An 18,890-nucleotide genomic window follows, 5' to 3' on the forward strand; every position below is an offset into this window, starting at 1 on the left:
CAACTCCTGACCAAATAAATCTTGACATGTCACTTCTCTGTAAACATCTCCCCAGTCACCAAGATTTCTGTTGTTTATTGAGCTTAAGGCATGTGACATCCAGTAAAGGTTTGTTTCCAAACAATACCTCTGCGACCCTTGAAAATAAAGCATCCATGGAATCTTTTCATTTTCCCAAATGAACCAATGTCCATAATTCTAAGATACGAGTCCTCAAAAAAAATTAAAGAAAATAGAAGCACTTTCATAACACCTCCATCCTTGGAGGAATGAAGTGACATTTTTGAATGTGTTTCATTACAAAGTATGGAAAAACAGAAGATGAAAAGAATATTTAAAACACATTTACACACTCATTCTCATTCACTCTTTACCTGTAGCTAATACAGTTCTGCTTTGTACCATCTTTGCACTCCAATAACTCAAAGCAAAGTTAAATCCTAGACAAAGCATCCACAATTACATTATTTTTCCCTGCAATGTGGTTAATCTTTAAGTAATAAGGTTGCAATAGTAAACTCCATCGGAATAGTCTGGCATTCTAGTTTTTGAGTTTTTCCACAAAGGCTAGGGGATTATGATCAGTATATACCAGTGTCTCTCTGTATTCATGGCGGACATAGACTTCCAAAATGCTTAAGAGTTAGTAATAAGCCCAGGGTTTCTTTCTCCACTGTTGAGGATCTTTTTTGGTGTCAATTTAGTTTTTTGGACAAATATCCCATAGGCCATTCTATGCCTGATTCATCATCTTGTAAAAGGACTGCATCGACCCCCCCAAGTCACGAGCATCAATTGCTACCTTAAAGGGCTTGGTGAAATTTGGAGCAGCCAACACTGGTTTATCAAAATGGCTTTCAGCCTCTCAGAAGACGTTTGGCAGTCCCCTGACCACACTACCTTGGTTTTCTTTTTTTGTAGCAAATCCGTCAGCGGAACAGCTATAGTACTAATATTTGGTACAAACTTGCGGTAGAAACCACACATCCCCAAAAACTCATGATTTCTCACTTAGTCTTGGGGGTAGGGAACTCCACCAATGCTTATACTTTTGCTGTTCTTGGTAACACTTGTCCTTGCCCACCGAGTCTGTGCCGAACATCAACCACCCATTTATACTAATCCTACACTAATCCCATATTCCCAACAAACATCCCCACCTGTCCCTATATTTCCCTACCACCTACCTATACTGGTGACAATTTATAATGGCCAATTTACCTGTCAACCTGCAAGTCTTTTGGCTTGTGGGAGGAAACCGGAGCACCCGGAGAAAACCCACGCAGACACAGGGAGAACTTGCAAACTCCACACAGGCAGTACCCAGAATCGAACCCGGGTCCCTGGAGCTGTGAGGCTGCGGTGCTAACCACTGCGCCACCGTGCCGCAACTTCCAGCATTCTGCACAAAGGTGTTCCACCTTGTGGCAATGGTAACACTTAGGCTTTCGAACATCACTTCCACCCTCAGCATCTTCCTTTCTGGCTTGAGGAGATCCTGGGGCGTTCCCAGCTGTCCCTTCTTGTTCCTGGCTACATGCCTTCTTTTCACCTTCCCACCTTTCATCAGTCTCGGGTTTGTGGGGGTGATGGACAAAGGGTTTGGGGCTTGTAAACAAGTTCGTAATCATCAGCGATTTCAGCTGCCTGTCTGGCTGTTGAAACCTTCTGGTTCTCTACATGGGTTCTTACAATGAAGGGAATGAATTTTTTAATTCTTCAGCAGAATTATTTCCCTAAGGTTCTCATACGTGGCCTCTACCTTTAGTGCCCACATCCAACAATCAAAATTAATTTGCTTTATTCGGCGGCGCAGTGGTTAGCACCACAGCCTCACAGCTCCAGCGACCTGGGTTCAATTCTGGGTACTGCCTGTGTGGAGTTTGCAAGTTCTCCCTGTGTTTGTGTGGGTTTCCTCCGGGTGCTCCGGTTTCCTCCCACATGCCAAAGACTTGCAGGTTGATAGGTAAATTGGCCATTATAAATTGCCCCAAGTTTCGGTAGGTGGTAGGGAAATATAGGGACAGGTGGGGATGTGGTAGGAATATGGAATTAGTGTAGGATTAGTATAAATGGGTGGTTGATGGTCGGCACAGACTCGGTGGGCCGAAGGACCTGTTTCAGTGCTGTATCTCTAAACTAAACCAAACTAAACTGAACTCTCTCAAATTCTATATAAGTCTGCCCAGGCTATCTCGGGAGGTTCTGGAATTTCTGCCTATAAGCTTCAGGGACTAACTCAAGCAGCACGAATAGCCTTTTTTGCCATCTCATAATCTGCAGTAGCCTCCTCAGAAAGCATGGCATAAGCTTCATGAGCTCTGCCCATCAACCTGCTTTGCACAAGCAGTGCCCAGCTTTCCTTTGGCCACTTCATCTGTCTGGCTATCTTTTCAAAAGAAATGAAAAATGCCTTTATGAACCTTTCCTCAAACTTAGGGAGGGTTTGCACAAACTTAAAGAGCTCTCCACTGGGTCCTGGACTGGAGTCAGATCTTTCCTCACCAGAATTTTCCTTGGAGTCAAGGCCACCTTGTCGCTTTAGTTCCAGCCTTTTTAATTCAAATTCCCTTCCTTCTCTTTGAAATGCTCTTTTGCCCTTTCCTCTCTTTCAAGTTCTAGTTTCTTCATTGCCAATTCTCTTTTGTGTTCAATCTCAAGTTTTTTCATTTCCATTTCTTTTCTTTTTCAAGTTTAAGCTAAGCTGATGCATCTGCAACTGAATTTTAGCTAATTCAACTGTATCATCTGGATTGCTTTTTCCTTCTTCCAGTTTCAAATGTTGTGCTATTACCTCAATTATGTCCGCGTTCCTAGCTCCTGGTTTTAACTCCATCACCAACTTTTCTGCCAATTCCTTTAGCCTAACCTTGGTGAAGTTTCTCAAATCACTCAGGGACAAATCCTCCCTCCCCAGAAAGGTCGTAGCAACTGACAAATCCATTCCGGTAATGTAAGCTAAACTCTAATGCACAAGAAACCTGTTTTTTTCTTTTCCCCTTTTCAATTACAATTACCCCACTTACAACTGCACGTCGTTGGTTTGGGTTGTCCCGGACGAGCCCCCAATTATATGTTACGACCGAGGTGGGAGGAGTGCACTGTCTTTTCTAGTTACACTTCTCCACAGGTCACAAAATATATTTTAAATGTTTACCCAGTTACCAATACAGTCAATCATATACTCTACACTTTATCTCAGGATATTAAAGACACCTGGTTGGTGTACTTTAAACAATCAGTTTATTATGAAACAAGACTTATCCAGCAACAAAGCAAAGCATTAACATACAGATTGAAGTTTGAGAGTTCCCTTTTTACCTTAACCCAAGCACACACACAGACACATTAAAGAAAAATAAAGAAATTTTCTCTGCAGAGCTTTTTACGAAAAAGACAAAAAAAATACTTTGGCCAAATACTTGTTAATTCTTGAAGAAAACAGATGAGATATGTTGTGTCCCAAAATGGCACACAGTCTGGCATCTGAGTCCACGTAGACGGGTCACTGGGATCTTTTCTGGAACAGTTCTTTTCAGGCTCCGTTGAAAATTAATCTGCCAGACCTCCCAGGAGCATCTCAGGAGAAATGCAGCATCAGGGCTTTTCGCTTTCAAGCTGTATTTTTGCAGGGTTTCACAGAGACAGGAGGAAAGAGATGAGCTGGGCGTTTTTCTCTTGGCAGGCTGATCTCCAACTGCTGTCAACAACAGTCCACACCGTAACTGAACCAAAACAATATCTCAAAAGTGAAACCAACTCCTGACCCTCATAAATCTTGACATGTCACTTCTCAGTAAACATCTCCTCCAAGTCACCAAGGTTTCTGTTGTTTGTTGAGCTTAAGGCACCCGACATCCAGTAAAGGTTTATTTTCAAACAAGAGCTCTCAGTGACCCTTGAAAAAAAAAATCCATGGAATCTTTTCATTTTCCCAAATGAACCAATGTCCATAATTCTAAGATACCAGTCCTCAAAAATATTTGGGAAAATGGAAGCACTTTCATAACACTAGGCAACAGGAAATCAATTTCAAAATTTACAAAGGAATACTTATGGAGATGGTCTACCATCAATTCATCTGCTAACTTTTCAAGCAGATATGTTCTGCATACTATTTATTTCATAAACATATCTTCAACCAACCTTTGCCAGCAATTAAAAAATAAGTTCTAAGAATACCAGCTTGAATATGTTGAGGTAATTTGATACAAGTTATTTGTAAACACATTAAAAAAAAACTTTATATTATCTTTCAGCAGAAATAATGTTAAACAAACCTGAGCATGGATATCAGAGCCCATTGCTGCTGCTGTAATTTCTAGCACCTGTAGTGAGTTTACTAATTCCTGAGCAACGACATCTCCTTTTTCAAGTATCACATTTCCATCTGTAAAAATATGTCAGTCAATTTCTCATATGAAACAGATTTGTATCAGAATGTAAAATGTAAAAATGTATAGGTTTAACTACATACTGAAATTCTGTACATCTACATGACTCCTCAGCAGTCCAACCATAGAATCCCATAGATAAGGCAGTGCTGTTGCCATTTCAGCACCGAAATGTCTTCCTATGGTAGTAAGTGCATATTCAGCTCCTCTTCTCTGAATTAAGTTTGGCTTCTGGGTCTGCAAAACAATTAACAGCTGCTCTCTCAATATTGCGAAAACAAAATCATCACATACTAATTTTATCTTTAGTCATTCAAAACTGATTCTATAAAATTAAACTAACATTTAAAAATGACAGTACAAGAGAAGCAGGGTGATTTTTATCCTCTCTAAACCAGGCCAATTGTAGTACTCTTGCTGCTATTCCAGTTGAAATTAATTCAGCGCATAAATGTAGATTGAACCACAAACTTTTCTGATCTATAAAGCTTAGTGACTCACTGGATAAATGCATTAAGGGGTTAGCTTTTCCATCCACTCAATGTCAACAGGAGGGAAATCTCAGCCATCAATGGTACAGAGTACTGAGATTCACGGGTAGAGGCAACAAAATGTATATCAAGCAGCTTATTCAGTATCCATCAATTAACACATATCCAACTGCCAAAGGAAAAAAATGCATGCTAGCAGGGCAAATGATTATCTAATCAGGCAAGAAAAACACACTTGACTAGTTTAAACTGTATTACATTTCATCTGTAATTAGTCACTTACCTCATCATGCTCACATAAACTAATCCCTGCACTCCCCTGAGGAATGTCTGCAGATGAGCCCTTGAGTGCTTTAGGCGTTGGCCCCCGCCTACTGGTTAGAGCAAAAGCAGCTTGCTGGTGCCTGTAAAGTGTGATGATTCCCCTAGTCTTATTTACAGTGTGATGCATTCCATCTTTTTCAGAATTTGGTCCTTAGAAGAAACAGTACAATGTGTTAGTCAATATTCTTTGGACTGTAATAGATTTTAAGCAGGTTAAAAGGCTAAATCTAAATTATCAGCATAAATAATAATTTGTCTAGGGCTAGTTTTTGTGCATGCATTTTTAAAATTCTGTATGATATAAAAAATTCAGATTTGCAACCAGATTTCATCAACATTTCAATGTTTATTAAAAAAAATCATTTAGTACAAATTTAGTATGAATGGATTTTCAAATTTGTTTTTATGCAAAATAATAAAAAGTTCATACTGTATCTGTTTCAACAATGAGACTGACTAAAAACCAAGTATATTTATCTCATACATAAGCTGCGTGGTTTTTTTTCCTCATTCACAAGGAGCATTGTGATGTTAAGTTAAATGATAAAATCAAAGGTACTGAATTTTTACAGGTTTAATTGATTCACTTCTTAATGAAGTTCTCTACATGTTAATCCTGTGATCTTTTGCTCACGTTCAATTACCTTTAGAGTTATCTGCACTGTTAGACACGGGTACAGGGGAGGTTGCTGAAGGAGTAACTGTGGAGTCCACACAAACTGAGTTACAAAGATTTTTCACGATTTTGGGGTTGGGGCAAGGACATCTGGATGTACACTGCTGGAGCAACTTAGCAATGCAAGAAGCTGCATAGTTCTGCACAAGCACATTTTCCTCCTTCTTCACTCCCTCCATTAAGGGTTTTATGACAGGATTCAGTTTTTCTGGAAGTTGCTGCAAGTCAACAACTGCACAAGCAGCAAACATGTGAACCCTTAGATGAAGAGTTTGCCATTCTTGATTTGTCTCTGCAATAGTCATCTGCACCTGCTGGCGCTTATTCTCCAATTGCTGGATCATGTTGGGCTTCAAACCACAGGTTGATGTCACTTCATTGAATATCGTTGTGACCTTCAAATTAAAATGATCAAATTTTAAAAACACAAAATTTTACATTTAAGCATACCAGTATTGATACCAAAATAATAAACAAAATGCTCTGAATAAAGTTTCTAAACCCCTCCTTTACCAGCCTAGGATTTTTTTTAAATTTGATTTGATTATTCTCAATTCCAATAGAAGTCAGGTCTGACAAAATGTTTTTCAGGAAATACAATCCAACTTTTTCAATCCTCAAAAGTAGCTTCTTCACCACACTGCGATTACACAATTTTCTTTAATCTGTCTCCAAGTGTTTACATTATCTTGTGAGCCTAGAAAGATTTGTTCATACAACCTTCCTGCTTAGCTAAGTACTTAACTTCAAGTAGTATGGAGGCTGTTGGATGATCATTTGATAGCAAACTATTACAATACTTGAAAAATAAAAAACACCTAAATGGTACTGAATGCATTAAAGAAAGGCTGCAAGTTTTATTTAGCTTGTAAAATAGAAAGCCTGATTTTACAGCAAAATTATATAGAAACTACTTTAAAAATTCAGAAACATGAATCTATATCAAAAAGCTTTCATTATTGTCTGCAGATCATATCAAGACAGTCATTTTTTGAAGATTAGTTTAGATAATTTAAGATACCAATCTTTGGTACCACTTGCAAAAAAAAAATCACTAATTAGTGTAAGGAATTGATGGTCAACTACCATGCTCAGTTTTTTTTTAACAAAGTGATTCCTGACAAAGCAGCGTCCCGCTAACGTCAGAGTGTGCCAAGCTGCACATGTGCGGGATGACATCATCGCGTATCCACGCCTGATCCATCTTCGCGCATGTGCGATAAAGCGTCATTGGGTATCCAGCCCCCCACTCGGCTGGAGGTAGCAGCTGAATGGGAGACTTTGAAGCTGGAGCTCTCCCCCCCTCGGCAACTCACTCCAGTCCTTGATACTTTCCCCCAGCCGCTCGGTCCAGACCTCGCTGCTCCCCCCCCACTCCCCTGGCTGATTGTTCCTCGCTTCACCCCACCCCGCTCTCCAGCTGCTCGCTCCCCCCCGCCACCTCTAGCCGCTGGCTCTAGGCTGCGCTGCTTCCCTCCTCTCGGCCACTCGCTCCTACGTCGCCCCTTGCAGCCCGCCTTGCTTCTTTAGGTGGCATGTGGAGGCTGATGAAACGTGGGAGCGAGTGGCCGAGAGGCGGGAAGTGGCGTGGCCCAGAGCTAGCGGCTGGAGGGTCGGCGGGGTGCGAGCAGCTGGAGAGCAGGGAACAAACGGCTAGGGGAGTTGGGGGGGGAGCAGCGAGGTCTGGAGTGAGCGGCTGAGGGGAGGGGGTGGGGGAGGGTGGGGCGGGTGAAGCGGCCAGTGGGGACAAGGGGGAGAAAGGGAGTTGCCAGGGGGTGGGTAGAAGAGCGGCCAGTGGGGTGGGAGCTAGTAGCTGCGTTTGGGTGAAATCAGTCCTGGTCAGTCATATAAACGAATCACAATAACCAATTGGCAGCACATTTTATACTCTGCCCGATTTTCGATCGGGGTGACAATTCACTATCTTCCAATGGAAATTCAATCATAAATTCCTTTTGTATTTAATAGGATTACTGGAATATTAAATGGATCTGAGGATTACAGTTCGTATCCTATAACTACATAGCATATTACTGGGCTTCCATCCAACTTAATGTAAGTTAGTTTGCTGGAATAATCTAGCCATAAGCATTTCCTGTGATAAACTGTGCAGTGCCATCTTTAATCCTGGCAGCTGCCTGAACTTCACAGACACTGATGTTCCAGTTAAACAGCCTGCATTTGTGCATGTGCAAGTACTGCGCCACCTAGTGGTTGCATTGTCAACAAACACAGTCTTTTTTTAATCCAACATATAATCTTGGTGTGGATAAATAACTATGCATTTCTCCACAATTGCGTTTTCATAACTTTTTTCTTCATTGCTTATAAAGTATGTCTTCCATGTTCAAACAGATTTACTTACCAGTTCATTTGCTTGATCTATGGTAAATACACTATTGTTCACGCTGCTCCCAACATCACAGTTAGCTTCAACCAGTGATGCAATCAGCTGCTTACATTCATTTTGCATTCGCGTAAATGGAATAGCTATCTCATCATAATAAAGATGTTCTGACAAAATAGCCATCAATCGTGGCTGTACTGCACAGGATACAACAGTACAATCCTAGAATTAAGTCAAGGCTGAGATTTAGTCAAAGTCATAAAGGTTAATATTACTCACAAAGTCCAACATGCAACAAAAAGCTTTAAATGAAAGTTTGTAGAAATAATACTAGTAGTCAAAATGTCACAAGAAATCACATGCATCCAGACTTCCCTGAAAGTTAAAAAGCTCAAATTTTCTAAATGCAGCATACACTCCAACACGTCTGCTGTATTTTAGTTGTTGTCTACTTAAAATTATGCTTTTCTTTGTTAATGTGCAGAAATTGCTCTCAACAGATTATAAATTAGTTGTCAGACACAAAATACATGTTAGACAAATAAACAGTGCTCGACAAAAATACGACGACGTCAGAGTGAGGGGCTGTAGATCAAGACGTGAAAACAAAATTTCAAGGTTTAATAGAGAAAAGGAAGGAATATGATGACAGAAAGCCCTGTTATGTTCAACAAAAATACAATGAAATTATGACCAATTCATACCTCAAGCACATAATGTTAATAGTACACAGCCCAATACAAATTTGGAGGATGACAACCGCATCTTAGAAACTTGCTAAGAGGAGGCACGTAGCCAGTGTGATTAAATGTTTTATAGTACCTTGTAACAGGGGCATTTATATGAAAGTATGGTTAAAATCTAAAACGGTTTAAAACTGCTCAGGCAACAAATTGAGAGATTAAAGCAGAGATTTAAAACTATTAATGGTTCAGATAAACTCCATACCTTTCTCAGGGTAGCCCATTCAGAAATAACTAATGCAACAGCAATTCTCTGTAGAGCAGATTTAGAATTTAAATGGAACAGCAATAGTTGAGCTAGGGACTCAGCTGGTTTCACTTCCTGGCTGATGGAGTTAATACTTGGCTCACATATGGAACAACAGAGGGCTCCTAGCAACCTTTAGAACAAGGAGATGAAAAATGTGTTATGTGCCATAATTAAGTATGTCTTCAAAAAAAGCTGCAGAATACTCTAGTTTATCCTAAATTATCACTGTACAGAGGAGCCCTTGCTTTGGAAGGACTTCAGCTTTTTTCACTAAAACTAACCATCACTTTGATAACTTAGTGAAGCCAACTCGTTATTAAAAAAGCACCAATTCCCAACATGAGCCCTAAAAGGATGATGGAATATAAAAGGAGGGATGCATAGCTTTGCCAAATTGCAAGATATTTTCTACCAGTTTCATTTGCTTTCCTAGCTTAACTCCTAACTCGATCAAAAATTAAAAGCAAAACCTTTCCAACCTTGTTAACTTGAAATTCTTTTCAAAGGCAGTAGTATAACAATGAAATGCTGGAATTCAGCTAAACTTTGCAGCTGATTTTTAACTTTAAAAAAACAAAATCAATCTACCTGTATTCCATGAGCAGCAGTAGGGAAAAGACGAGAAAACAAATCTGCATGACTATGAAATTACCATCACAACCAAGGCAAAAACTGTTGTTTCTACCAGCAGCGCTCCCATCTATTATTGAGTTGGGATGGCAGGTTTCTGAATTGAAACCAAACCAGTCTGTTTGCATCGAATTTTCTCTTACAATTAAATACCTTGATTCACAATACCTCTATTGCACTTATTACACAGCTGGGAGACAGAATTACTGGAGAAATTCAAACATCACATCAACCCCAACGGAATAGTTATGACCGATTTTGAAGACTAAATCAAGTTATCTTACTTAGCTGCCTTTAGGCGTGTTCGAGTTACAACATAATCTCTGGTAGCTTGGTCCTCATTAATGGTGTCAGAGCCAGCAATATATTCCTGTCTCACCTCTTTGGTTTGAGCTTGCCCTTGTCGGTGCTTACTGCAAGATTTTTCCTACAGCAAAAAAAAAATGTTTACATGACAGCCGAACAGGATAAGTTACAATCAATCAAGTTTCTAGCAAATTTCAACATTTTTAAATGCACTCTTATCAAAGGAAACTAGGTAAACATAAAAAGAAAGAAAAAAAATCAATTTATAGCTGCTTTCCACATCTGTAACAACTATTGATTTCTTCACATGCTGGACATTTAGTTATACTTGGACCATAAGCATGTGGCACCATGTTTATTATTCATTTTTGTAGACTGTCTAAATCAAATTATTTAAAATGATCAAGTTACAAAAATTAATAATCAAAATCATCATGATGTCATCTTTTAGTTCCAGAGGTTCCCTAACACTAATTTTTGGACAGAATGCAGAGTTTACTTGGTATGGGCAGGAGGAGTGATTTTCATCATTGTAAGAAAAAAGACAAGACTGAATGGACTCTTAACTAATACAAAAAAATTACCTTTGATTTGGATTTTATCTCCAGTAGCATATTTGAATCAATTGGCAAATGAGAAGGCTGCATCATTAAACACAGCCAAGCTCCCATCCAAGGGCAAGCAGCAGCCACCACATACTGGATAGGGGCTTTATTCAACAATTCCAACCACACCTAAATAGAAGAGGAAAAAATGCACTATGTTCATGTATCAAATACCTTTTAGCCTTGGCCATTCTAGATCAAAAATAGAAATATATCACAACAATTAAATTGAAAAGTAATAATTCCGTGCATAAGTTATTACATATAAATATGACCAGAAAGAGGATCAATATTTTAACTAAAATTCCATTTAGTAAATTTAAACAAGCTAACATTTTAAATAGGCTATCAAGGTACATCTCCCTCACTTCCTTTCAAAAAAAAGTTAAATTACCCTAATTAAGTAAAGTGCTTTACATTCTTTCAATACTTTTTGTCTCTTAAGTATGCCAGGATTGTCATATCTGCAAAAATTACAACAGTGTTATTTTTAGGACTTGAAATCAACAGCCTTGTAATACCAACATGAATGTGTCCTGTTGCCATTAACATACATTAGAATAATCAAAATCTATTAAACAGTTTAAGGTTTCTGTTAAAATAGTTGACAAGGAAATGAATACCAATCTACGTATTTGCACACTAATATTTGCGCAGCAAAATTTCAAACCTAATATACCTTAACCTACAACTCAGGAAAGTATCCTTTCTTGCAATAGGATGATTTTGTTTCCTATTTACCAGACTAACCTTGTAACATCTCAGTGAAATTGCCAATCAAGTGCCAAATTGTGGGCAATTTTACACTTCAGTTGATATAGGTGCAAAGCACAAGTACAAAATTAAGAAATATGAAAAGCCCACCGAACCCATTCATTTTCAGACGTTGAACAATTCGCACCTTGTGCAACAACTTATATTTATATAGTGCCGTTAACACAATGCAACCTCCCAAGGCGCTTCACAGGAGCATTATTAAACAAAATAGGACATGGAGACATTAGGTCAGATGACCAAAAGCTTAGTTAAAGAGATAAGTTTTATGAAATGTCTTAAAGGAGAAGAGCGAGGTAGAGAGTCAGAAAGATGTAGGGAGGGCATTGTAGAGCATAGGGCTGAAGGCACAGCCACCAATGGTGGAGGGATTAAAATCGGAGATGTTCAAGAGGCCTGAATTAAACAAGTGCATATATCTCGGAGGGCTGTGGAGCTAGAGGAGATTACAGAGGTAGGTAGGGAGGGGCGAGAGCGAGGCCAGGAAGGGACCTGAGAACAAGGATGAGAATTTTAGAATCAAGACATTGTTTGACTGGGAGCCAATGTAGTTAAGTGCGTACAGTGGGTGATATAGGTGAACAGGACTTGGTGCGATTTAAGACACAGGCAGCAGAGTTCTGGATGACTTCAAGTTTACAGAGGGTAGAATATGGGAGACCAGTCAGGAGTGCTTTGAAATAGTCAAGTCTAGAGATAGAGATATCGAAGGCATGAATGAGGGTATCAGATGATGAGCTGAAACAGGGGTGAAGTCAGGCGATGTTATGGCAGTGGAAATAGGCAGTCTTAAATGAAGGCGCAAATGAGGTCGGACGGTCATCCCGGGGTCAGATGTGACATAAAGGTTGTGAACAGACTGGTTTAATCTCAGACTGTTGCCAGGGAGAGGAATGGAGTTGGTAGCTAGGGAATAGAGTTTGGAGCGGGGACCGAAAACAATGGCTGCAGTCTTCCCAATATTTAATTGGAGGAAATTTCTGCTCATTCAGTACAAGATGTCAGATAGGCAGTCTGATAATTTAGCAACAGTGAAGGAATCAAGAGAGGTGGTGGCAAGGTAGAGCTGGGTGTTGTCAGCATACATGAAAACTAATGCTGTGCTTTCGAATAATGTCGCAGAGGGGCCGAGGATAGATCCTTGGGGTACACCAATGGTAACAGTGTGGAAACAGGAAGAGAAGCCACTGCTAGTGAAACTCTGGCTACGATCAGATAGATAAGAATGGAACCAGGTACACAGCAATCCCATCCAGTTGGACAACAGTGGAGAAATGTTGGAGGAGGATGATGCGGTCAACCTTGCCAAAGGCTGCAGACAGATTGAGAAGGAAGAGGAGGAGGAAACATTTACCTTCGTCACAGTCACATAGGATGTCATTCGTGACCTTGATGAGAGCTGTTTCAGTACTGTGGCAGGACCCGAAACTGATGACTGGAGGGATGCAACCATGGAGTTCCAGGAAAGATGGGAACGGATCTGGGAGGCGACAACACGCTCAAGGACTTGAGAGGAAAATTGAAGTTGGAGATGGAGCAATAATTTGCAAGGGCGATGGGGTCAAGGGTTTTTTTTTAAAGAGGGGCGATGACAGCAGATTTAAAAGGAGAGCGCTACAACACCTGAAGAAAGAGCAACGTTAACAAGATCGGCTAACATGGCGACCAGAAGGGAAGGTTGGGTGGTCAGTAGTTTACTGGGAATAGGACCAAGGGAGCAGGAGGTGGGTCTCATGGACAAGATGAGCTCAGGGAGGGCATGAGGAGAGATAGGAGAGAAACTAGAGAAAGGTAAGTGTTCAGGGCAAGGGCGGGGAGAGCATTAGAGGAAGTCTGGCCGAGTGCGTTAGTGGAAGGGACGGATGTGGCAGAGGCAGCTGATTGGATGGTCTCAAACTTAGTGACAAAGAAGTCCAAGAGCTCCTCGCACTTACTGTTGGAGGTTAGGGTGGAGAGGACAGGGGAGAGTGATTTAAGATGACAGTTTGCAGTAAAGAAAAGAGGCCAGGGATTATCTTTGCATTCTAGGATGATCCTGGAATAGATTGCTGCTTTAGCAGACGAGAGCAGGACCCGATAGTGTTTTATGCGGTCCAGACAGATCTGGTGGTGGATGGCTAAACCAGATGTCTGCCATATTCTTATAAGTCCCTAGCAGATGGAAAACAATCTGGGTGAGAGAGAGAGCAATGGTTTTATTGGGACTAGGACATCAAAGGTGGAGGTGAGGGTGCGGTTAAGCAAATCAGTAGCTGCAGAAATGTTGTGGTAAACGGAGGGCCAAAAGCTGGACAGTTGGGTTTTTGAAAATGCAGTCCTAAGTGAATTGGGGGATAGTTTTTTCCAGGAAGGATATAGGAGGAAGGGTTGGGGCTTGGAAGGGGCCGTGGGTGGAGAGTGATATAAGGAAGTGATCAGAGGTGGCCTCATCTGCAATTGATACCATGGGACTAGCAAAACCACGTGAGATGGCAAAGTCAAGCAGGTGGTTGTGAATATGGCTTGGGGGGTTTACATGGAGGGAGAGATTTAGGGAGTTTAAGAGGGCAGTGAACTCAGAGTTTTGACAGAGAATATGATGAGTTGAGATGGAGGTTGAAGTCACCGAGGATGAGATGTCATTCGCTGCAGAGGCTAAAGGAGGAAAGCGGTGAAGATTTCTCAGTGAGAATTTTTTTTTTTTAATCGTACTTGGGAGGCTTTAGAAAACAATGACTTTGAAAGAGAGGTGAGAGGAGTGGAACAAGGTGAGATGCACAAAGGAGGATAATAGTCACAAGATTTAAATGCCATCATAGGTGAGATTACTCTGAGTAACCAATTCATGACCAAACACTACTTTGGAACTTGCTAAATAAATTAGGTGAACAATTTTCTATACACTAAAAATAAAGAGGCACCAGATTCCACAATTAAAAAACAATTGGATTCATATAAAATTAATTAAACACTGAAGTGCTTCGTAACAAAAGTACTGAAAACTTGTTAATCTTTTAAAATTACCTAATACTCAGCCAATGCTTATGCTAACAATGATCAGTGAACTGAAGAAAAAGGCACCTTTTGAATAAGTTCCAAAATTTCTTGATTGCTTTCCATAATACATGATTGATATATATGTCTTAACACATCTTGTAGAATTGGGGTCAACCACATTACACAGCTCTGAAAAATGAAAATAATTATTGTTCAAATGTTCTACAGAAACGATAACTATCTTTACACAATGAAAATGTCTTTTAAAAATCAATGCAGAAAGGGTAGTCAGTTGCACATCCTACACCTCAATATAAAAATACATACTTGATCTCGTGTAGATAGAAGAGTGAATAAAGTTTCCAAAGCGGCTTTCCGAACAGAAGAAATAGTGTGACGTAAAAATGGCCAAACACGAGGGACCAAAACTGTAAGCGATTGCTGGATACTGGTAATTTAAAAAGAAAAGTGCAGTTTATACAAGAAAAATATTTTCTAAATATTTCATGCAGTATTACACTTAGTAACATTTAAACAGTTATGTGCAACATAGACTGCATTTATTGTGATATTGGCCATATTTAAGAGATTGTGAAGTTTCTGGCAGAATTTGGACTTATAGGACTACACAAGTCATTCTCAAAAGTTGTAAAATAAATATCTGGCATTCCAATGTGCAACGAGTTGGGGGATTCAGGCTTGTACTTACGATTTGGCCCATGGGAAGCTCCCGAAATTGGCTATCAGGAATTTAACCCATGAAGAATGAGAAAACTTTTTTTCTGAATATCTCGATCACAGCTCTGAAAGTTATCTTCTGTGATTAAGACATCCCCTGCTTATCTTCACTCTCTTCTCATAACTAAAGGCGCTCTCAGCCCTGAGATCAGATTTTGCAAATCTCTTCTGCACCCTCTCCATACTTAGGATTTTTTTCTCTCTGAAGGTTGTTAGGACATGGAATGCCCCATCAGAAGCAGAGTTGTAAACAGAATCCATAACAGCTCTTAAACAGGAAGTAAATAAATATTTGTAAAAAGAAAAAATTAAAATGGTGTGGCGAAAAGACACTGAGGACTGAGTATATAGCTTTGAGAGCTGGAACAAGCACACTGGGTTGAATGGTCTCATTCTAATCTGTAAAATTCTATGGTCAATGCCAGGATATCACAAAAAAAGAATGGGGAAGTTAGATGGTAAACGAGGAGGGGAAAATAAATCACAACTAAAAGTGTCAAGTAAATTTTAGACAGAATATCTAATGCAAAAATTCCTTTTCACAAGATGACTCAGGTTATACCATTAAAGCCATTAAGACCTCTTAAATGGTTACCTGTATTGTCGGATTTGGCGATATGTCAATAGTGATGACAACAGGGTCATGATGCTGTTAGTAGAAGCTGTAAGATCATCCAACTCCAGAAGAGCATCCCATAAAGTATTGACAATAAAAGGCACCTAGAAATACGGAAAAAAGTGAGCAAACCATTGGTAAGTATAATACACAAGTATCAAATTTTAAATGTTAGGAAATTTCAATGGAACTGCACAATACTACTGAAAGTACGAGGGCTGCACACACCGTGTTGCTAAAATTCAGCATATATCTGGATAGGACTGAGGTAACAAACAGTGTACTGCCTAAGATTACATCCAATTGAATTTTGGTGGTAAAGCTTGCAACTTGAAAGAGAAAGCTACTGCAATTTAAATCTTTTGATGATCATAACACAAATATTGACCAAGGGGGATATGAAAAGGAAAAGACAACACTGAGAAACAGAGTGTTGAAAAAGGTGGCTGTAGAAATAATGGATGCATTAGTCATCTTACAAAATTCTACAGATTCTGGAATGGTTCCTGCAGATTGGAAGGTAGCAAATGTAATCCCACTATTTAAAAGAGAAGAGGAGAGAAAATAGGGAACTACAGACATGTTATCCTGACATCAGTAGTAGGGAAAATGCCAGAATCTATTACAAAGGATGTGATAACTGGACACTTAGAAATTAATGGCAGGATCGAGCAGAGTCAACATGGATTTATGAAAAGGAAACCACGTTTGACAAACCTGTTGGAGTTTTTTGAGCAAGTAACTAGTGGAATGGATAAAGGAGAACCAGTGGATGTGGTGTATTTAGATTTTCAGAAGGCTTTCAATAAGATCCCACACAAGAGGTTAGTAAATAAAATTAGAGCACATGGGATTGGGGGTAATATACTGGCATGGACTGAGAATTGGCTAACGGACAGAGAACAGAGTAGGAATAAACAGGTCATTCATAGGTTGGCAGACTGTGACTAGTGAGGTATCGCAAGGATCAATGCTTGGGCCCCAGCTATTCACAAGCTATATCAATGATTTGGATGTGGGGACCAAATGTAGTATTTCCAAGTTTGCTGATGACACAAAACTAGGTGGAAATGCAAGCTGTGATGAAGAATTCAAAAAGGCTTCAAAGGGATTTAGACAGGCTAAGCAAGTGGGGAAGAACATGACAAATGGAATGTAATATGGAAAAATGTGAAGTTATCCACTTTGATAGGAAAAACAGAAATGCAGAGTTTTTCGTAAATGATGAGAGGTTAGGAAGTGTTGATGTCCAAAGAGACCTGGATGTCCTTGCTCATAAGTCACTGAATGCTAACATGAAGGTGAAGCAAGAAATTAGAAAGGCAAATGGTACGTTGGCCTTTATTGCAAGAGGATTTGAGTACAGGAGCAAAGAAGTCCTGCTGCAATTGTATAGAGCCTTGGTGAGACCACACCTGGAGTATCTGTACAGTTCTGGTCTCCTTACCCAAGGAAGGATATACTTGCCATAGAGGGAGTACAATGAAAGTTCACCAGACTGATCCATAGAATCATAGAAGAATTACGGCATAGGAGGCCATTCAGCCATCGTGTCTGCGCCGGATGAAAAAACTAGCCGGCCAATCTAATCCCACCTTCCAGCACCTGGTCCATAGCTTTACAGATTACAGCACTTCACGTGCATGTCCAGGTACCTTTTAAAAGAGTTGAGGGTTTCTGCCTCCACCATCGTTCCTGGCAGTGAATTCCAGACATCCACCATCCTCTGGGTGGAAAAGATTTTCCTCATGTCCCCTCTAATCCTTCTACCAATCACCTTAAACCTGTGCCCCCTGGTAATTGACCTCTCCGCTAGGGGAAACAGGTTTTTCTTGTCTATTCCATCCATGCCCTTCATAATCACCTCAATTAAGTCACCACTCAGCCTCTTCTGTTCTAAGGAAAACAACCCTAGCCAATCCAATCTTTCCTCAGAGCTGCAACTTTCAAGTCCTGGCAACATTCTTGTAAATCTCCTCTGTACTCTCCAGAGCAATTATGTTCTTCCTGTAATGTAGTGACCAGAACTGTATGCAATATTCCAGCTGTGACCTAACCAACATTTTATACAGTTCCAGCATTACATGCTTTTGTATTCTATACCTTGACCAATAAAGCAAAGCATTCCATATGCCTTCTTCACCACTCCATCTACCTGTCCTGCCACCTTCAGGGACCTGTGGACACGCATTACAAGGTGTCTCATTTTTTCTACCCCTTTCAATATCCTCCCGTTTATTGTGTAATAGCAGGATTGTCCGATGAGGAGAGATTGAGGAGACTGGGCCTGTATTCTCTAGAGTTTAGAAGAATGAGAGGTGATCTCATTGAAGCATACAAAATTCTTACAGGGCTCGACAGGGTGGATGCAGGAAGGATGTTTCCCCTGGCTGGGGAATTTAGGACCAGGGGTCAGAGTCTCAGAATAAGAGGCAGGCCACTTAGGACTGAGATGAGGAGGAATTTCTTCAGACAGAGGTCTGGATTTTAACAGTCTGCCACAGGAAGTGAAAAAATGGCAGGCCGCGCACTGCCAAGCTGCCACGATTTACCGTGCGGAAGCTTAGTTACATACCTGGATCGGCACCACCCCCACTGCCCAATCGCGTGGAGGAGGTAGGCTGGCCGATGCTGGCAATGGCTTCAGCTGCCTGCATGCAGGCGCTGACGCCATTTTTAAAAGGACATCCAGCCCTGCCAGTAGATTAAAATTTTTAAAGCGACATCTCATCCCCCAACCGTTAGAATTTTGTTTGCAACGCCCCTTTCCCACCCCGCAATAATAAAGTTGAATATCTGCCCTTTACCCCCAAAACACTTACCTTACAAATATGACCTGCTGCATCCCCGTCAAACTGTACAAAGTTCACCCCTTTCCACCATCCCCTACACTCACGTCGATTATTTCACCCGTTCCCCGCCACACCCCACCCTGCACTAAAAATCTTAACTCCCCCCACTCCCCACCAGTGTCACGCCTGCTTTCCCCAGATGGGGAAGTGAAGGCACAGGAGTGAAGA

General features: G+C 40.5%; 1 protein-coding gene across 8 annotated transcripts in view; it reads right to left on the minus strand.

Annotated features, from left to right (window-relative positions):
* btaf1 (BTAF1 RNA polymerase II, B-TFIID transcription factor-associated) overlaps positions 1-18,890 on the minus strand; it is a 210,103-nt gene that overhangs the window by 78,207 nt on the left and 113,006 nt on the right. For all 8 annotated transcript variants that reach the window (XM_068052646.1, XM_068052653.1, XM_068052652.1 and 5 more), the window contains 11 exons: positions 15,850-15,974; positions 14,844-14,964; positions 14,601-14,705; positions 10,746-10,895; positions 10,140-10,282; positions 9,181-9,355; positions 8,251-8,454; positions 5,854-6,280; positions 5,169-5,359; positions 4,478-4,631; positions 4,281-4,390 (listed from right to left, as the gene is read on the minus strand). In XM_068052646.1, coding sequence (XP_067908747.1) covers positions 4,281-4,390; positions 4,478-4,631; positions 5,169-5,359; positions 5,854-6,280; positions 8,251-8,454; positions 9,181-9,355; positions 10,140-10,282; positions 10,746-10,895; positions 14,601-14,705; positions 14,844-14,964; positions 15,850-15,974 — 1,905 coding nt within the window. The remainder of the gene's footprint in view (positions 1-4,280; positions 4,391-4,477; positions 4,632-5,168; positions 5,360-5,853; positions 6,281-8,250; positions 8,455-9,180; positions 9,356-10,139; positions 10,283-10,745; positions 10,896-14,600; positions 14,706-14,843; positions 14,965-15,849; positions 15,975-18,890) is intronic.

This window comes from Heterodontus francisci, chromosome 20 (assembly GCF_036365525.1).
Source record: "Heterodontus francisci isolate sHetFra1 chromosome 20, sHetFra1.hap1, whole genome shotgun sequence".
NCBI lineage: Eukaryota > Metazoa > Chordata > Chondrichthyes > Heterodontiformes > Heterodontidae > Heterodontus > Heterodontus francisci.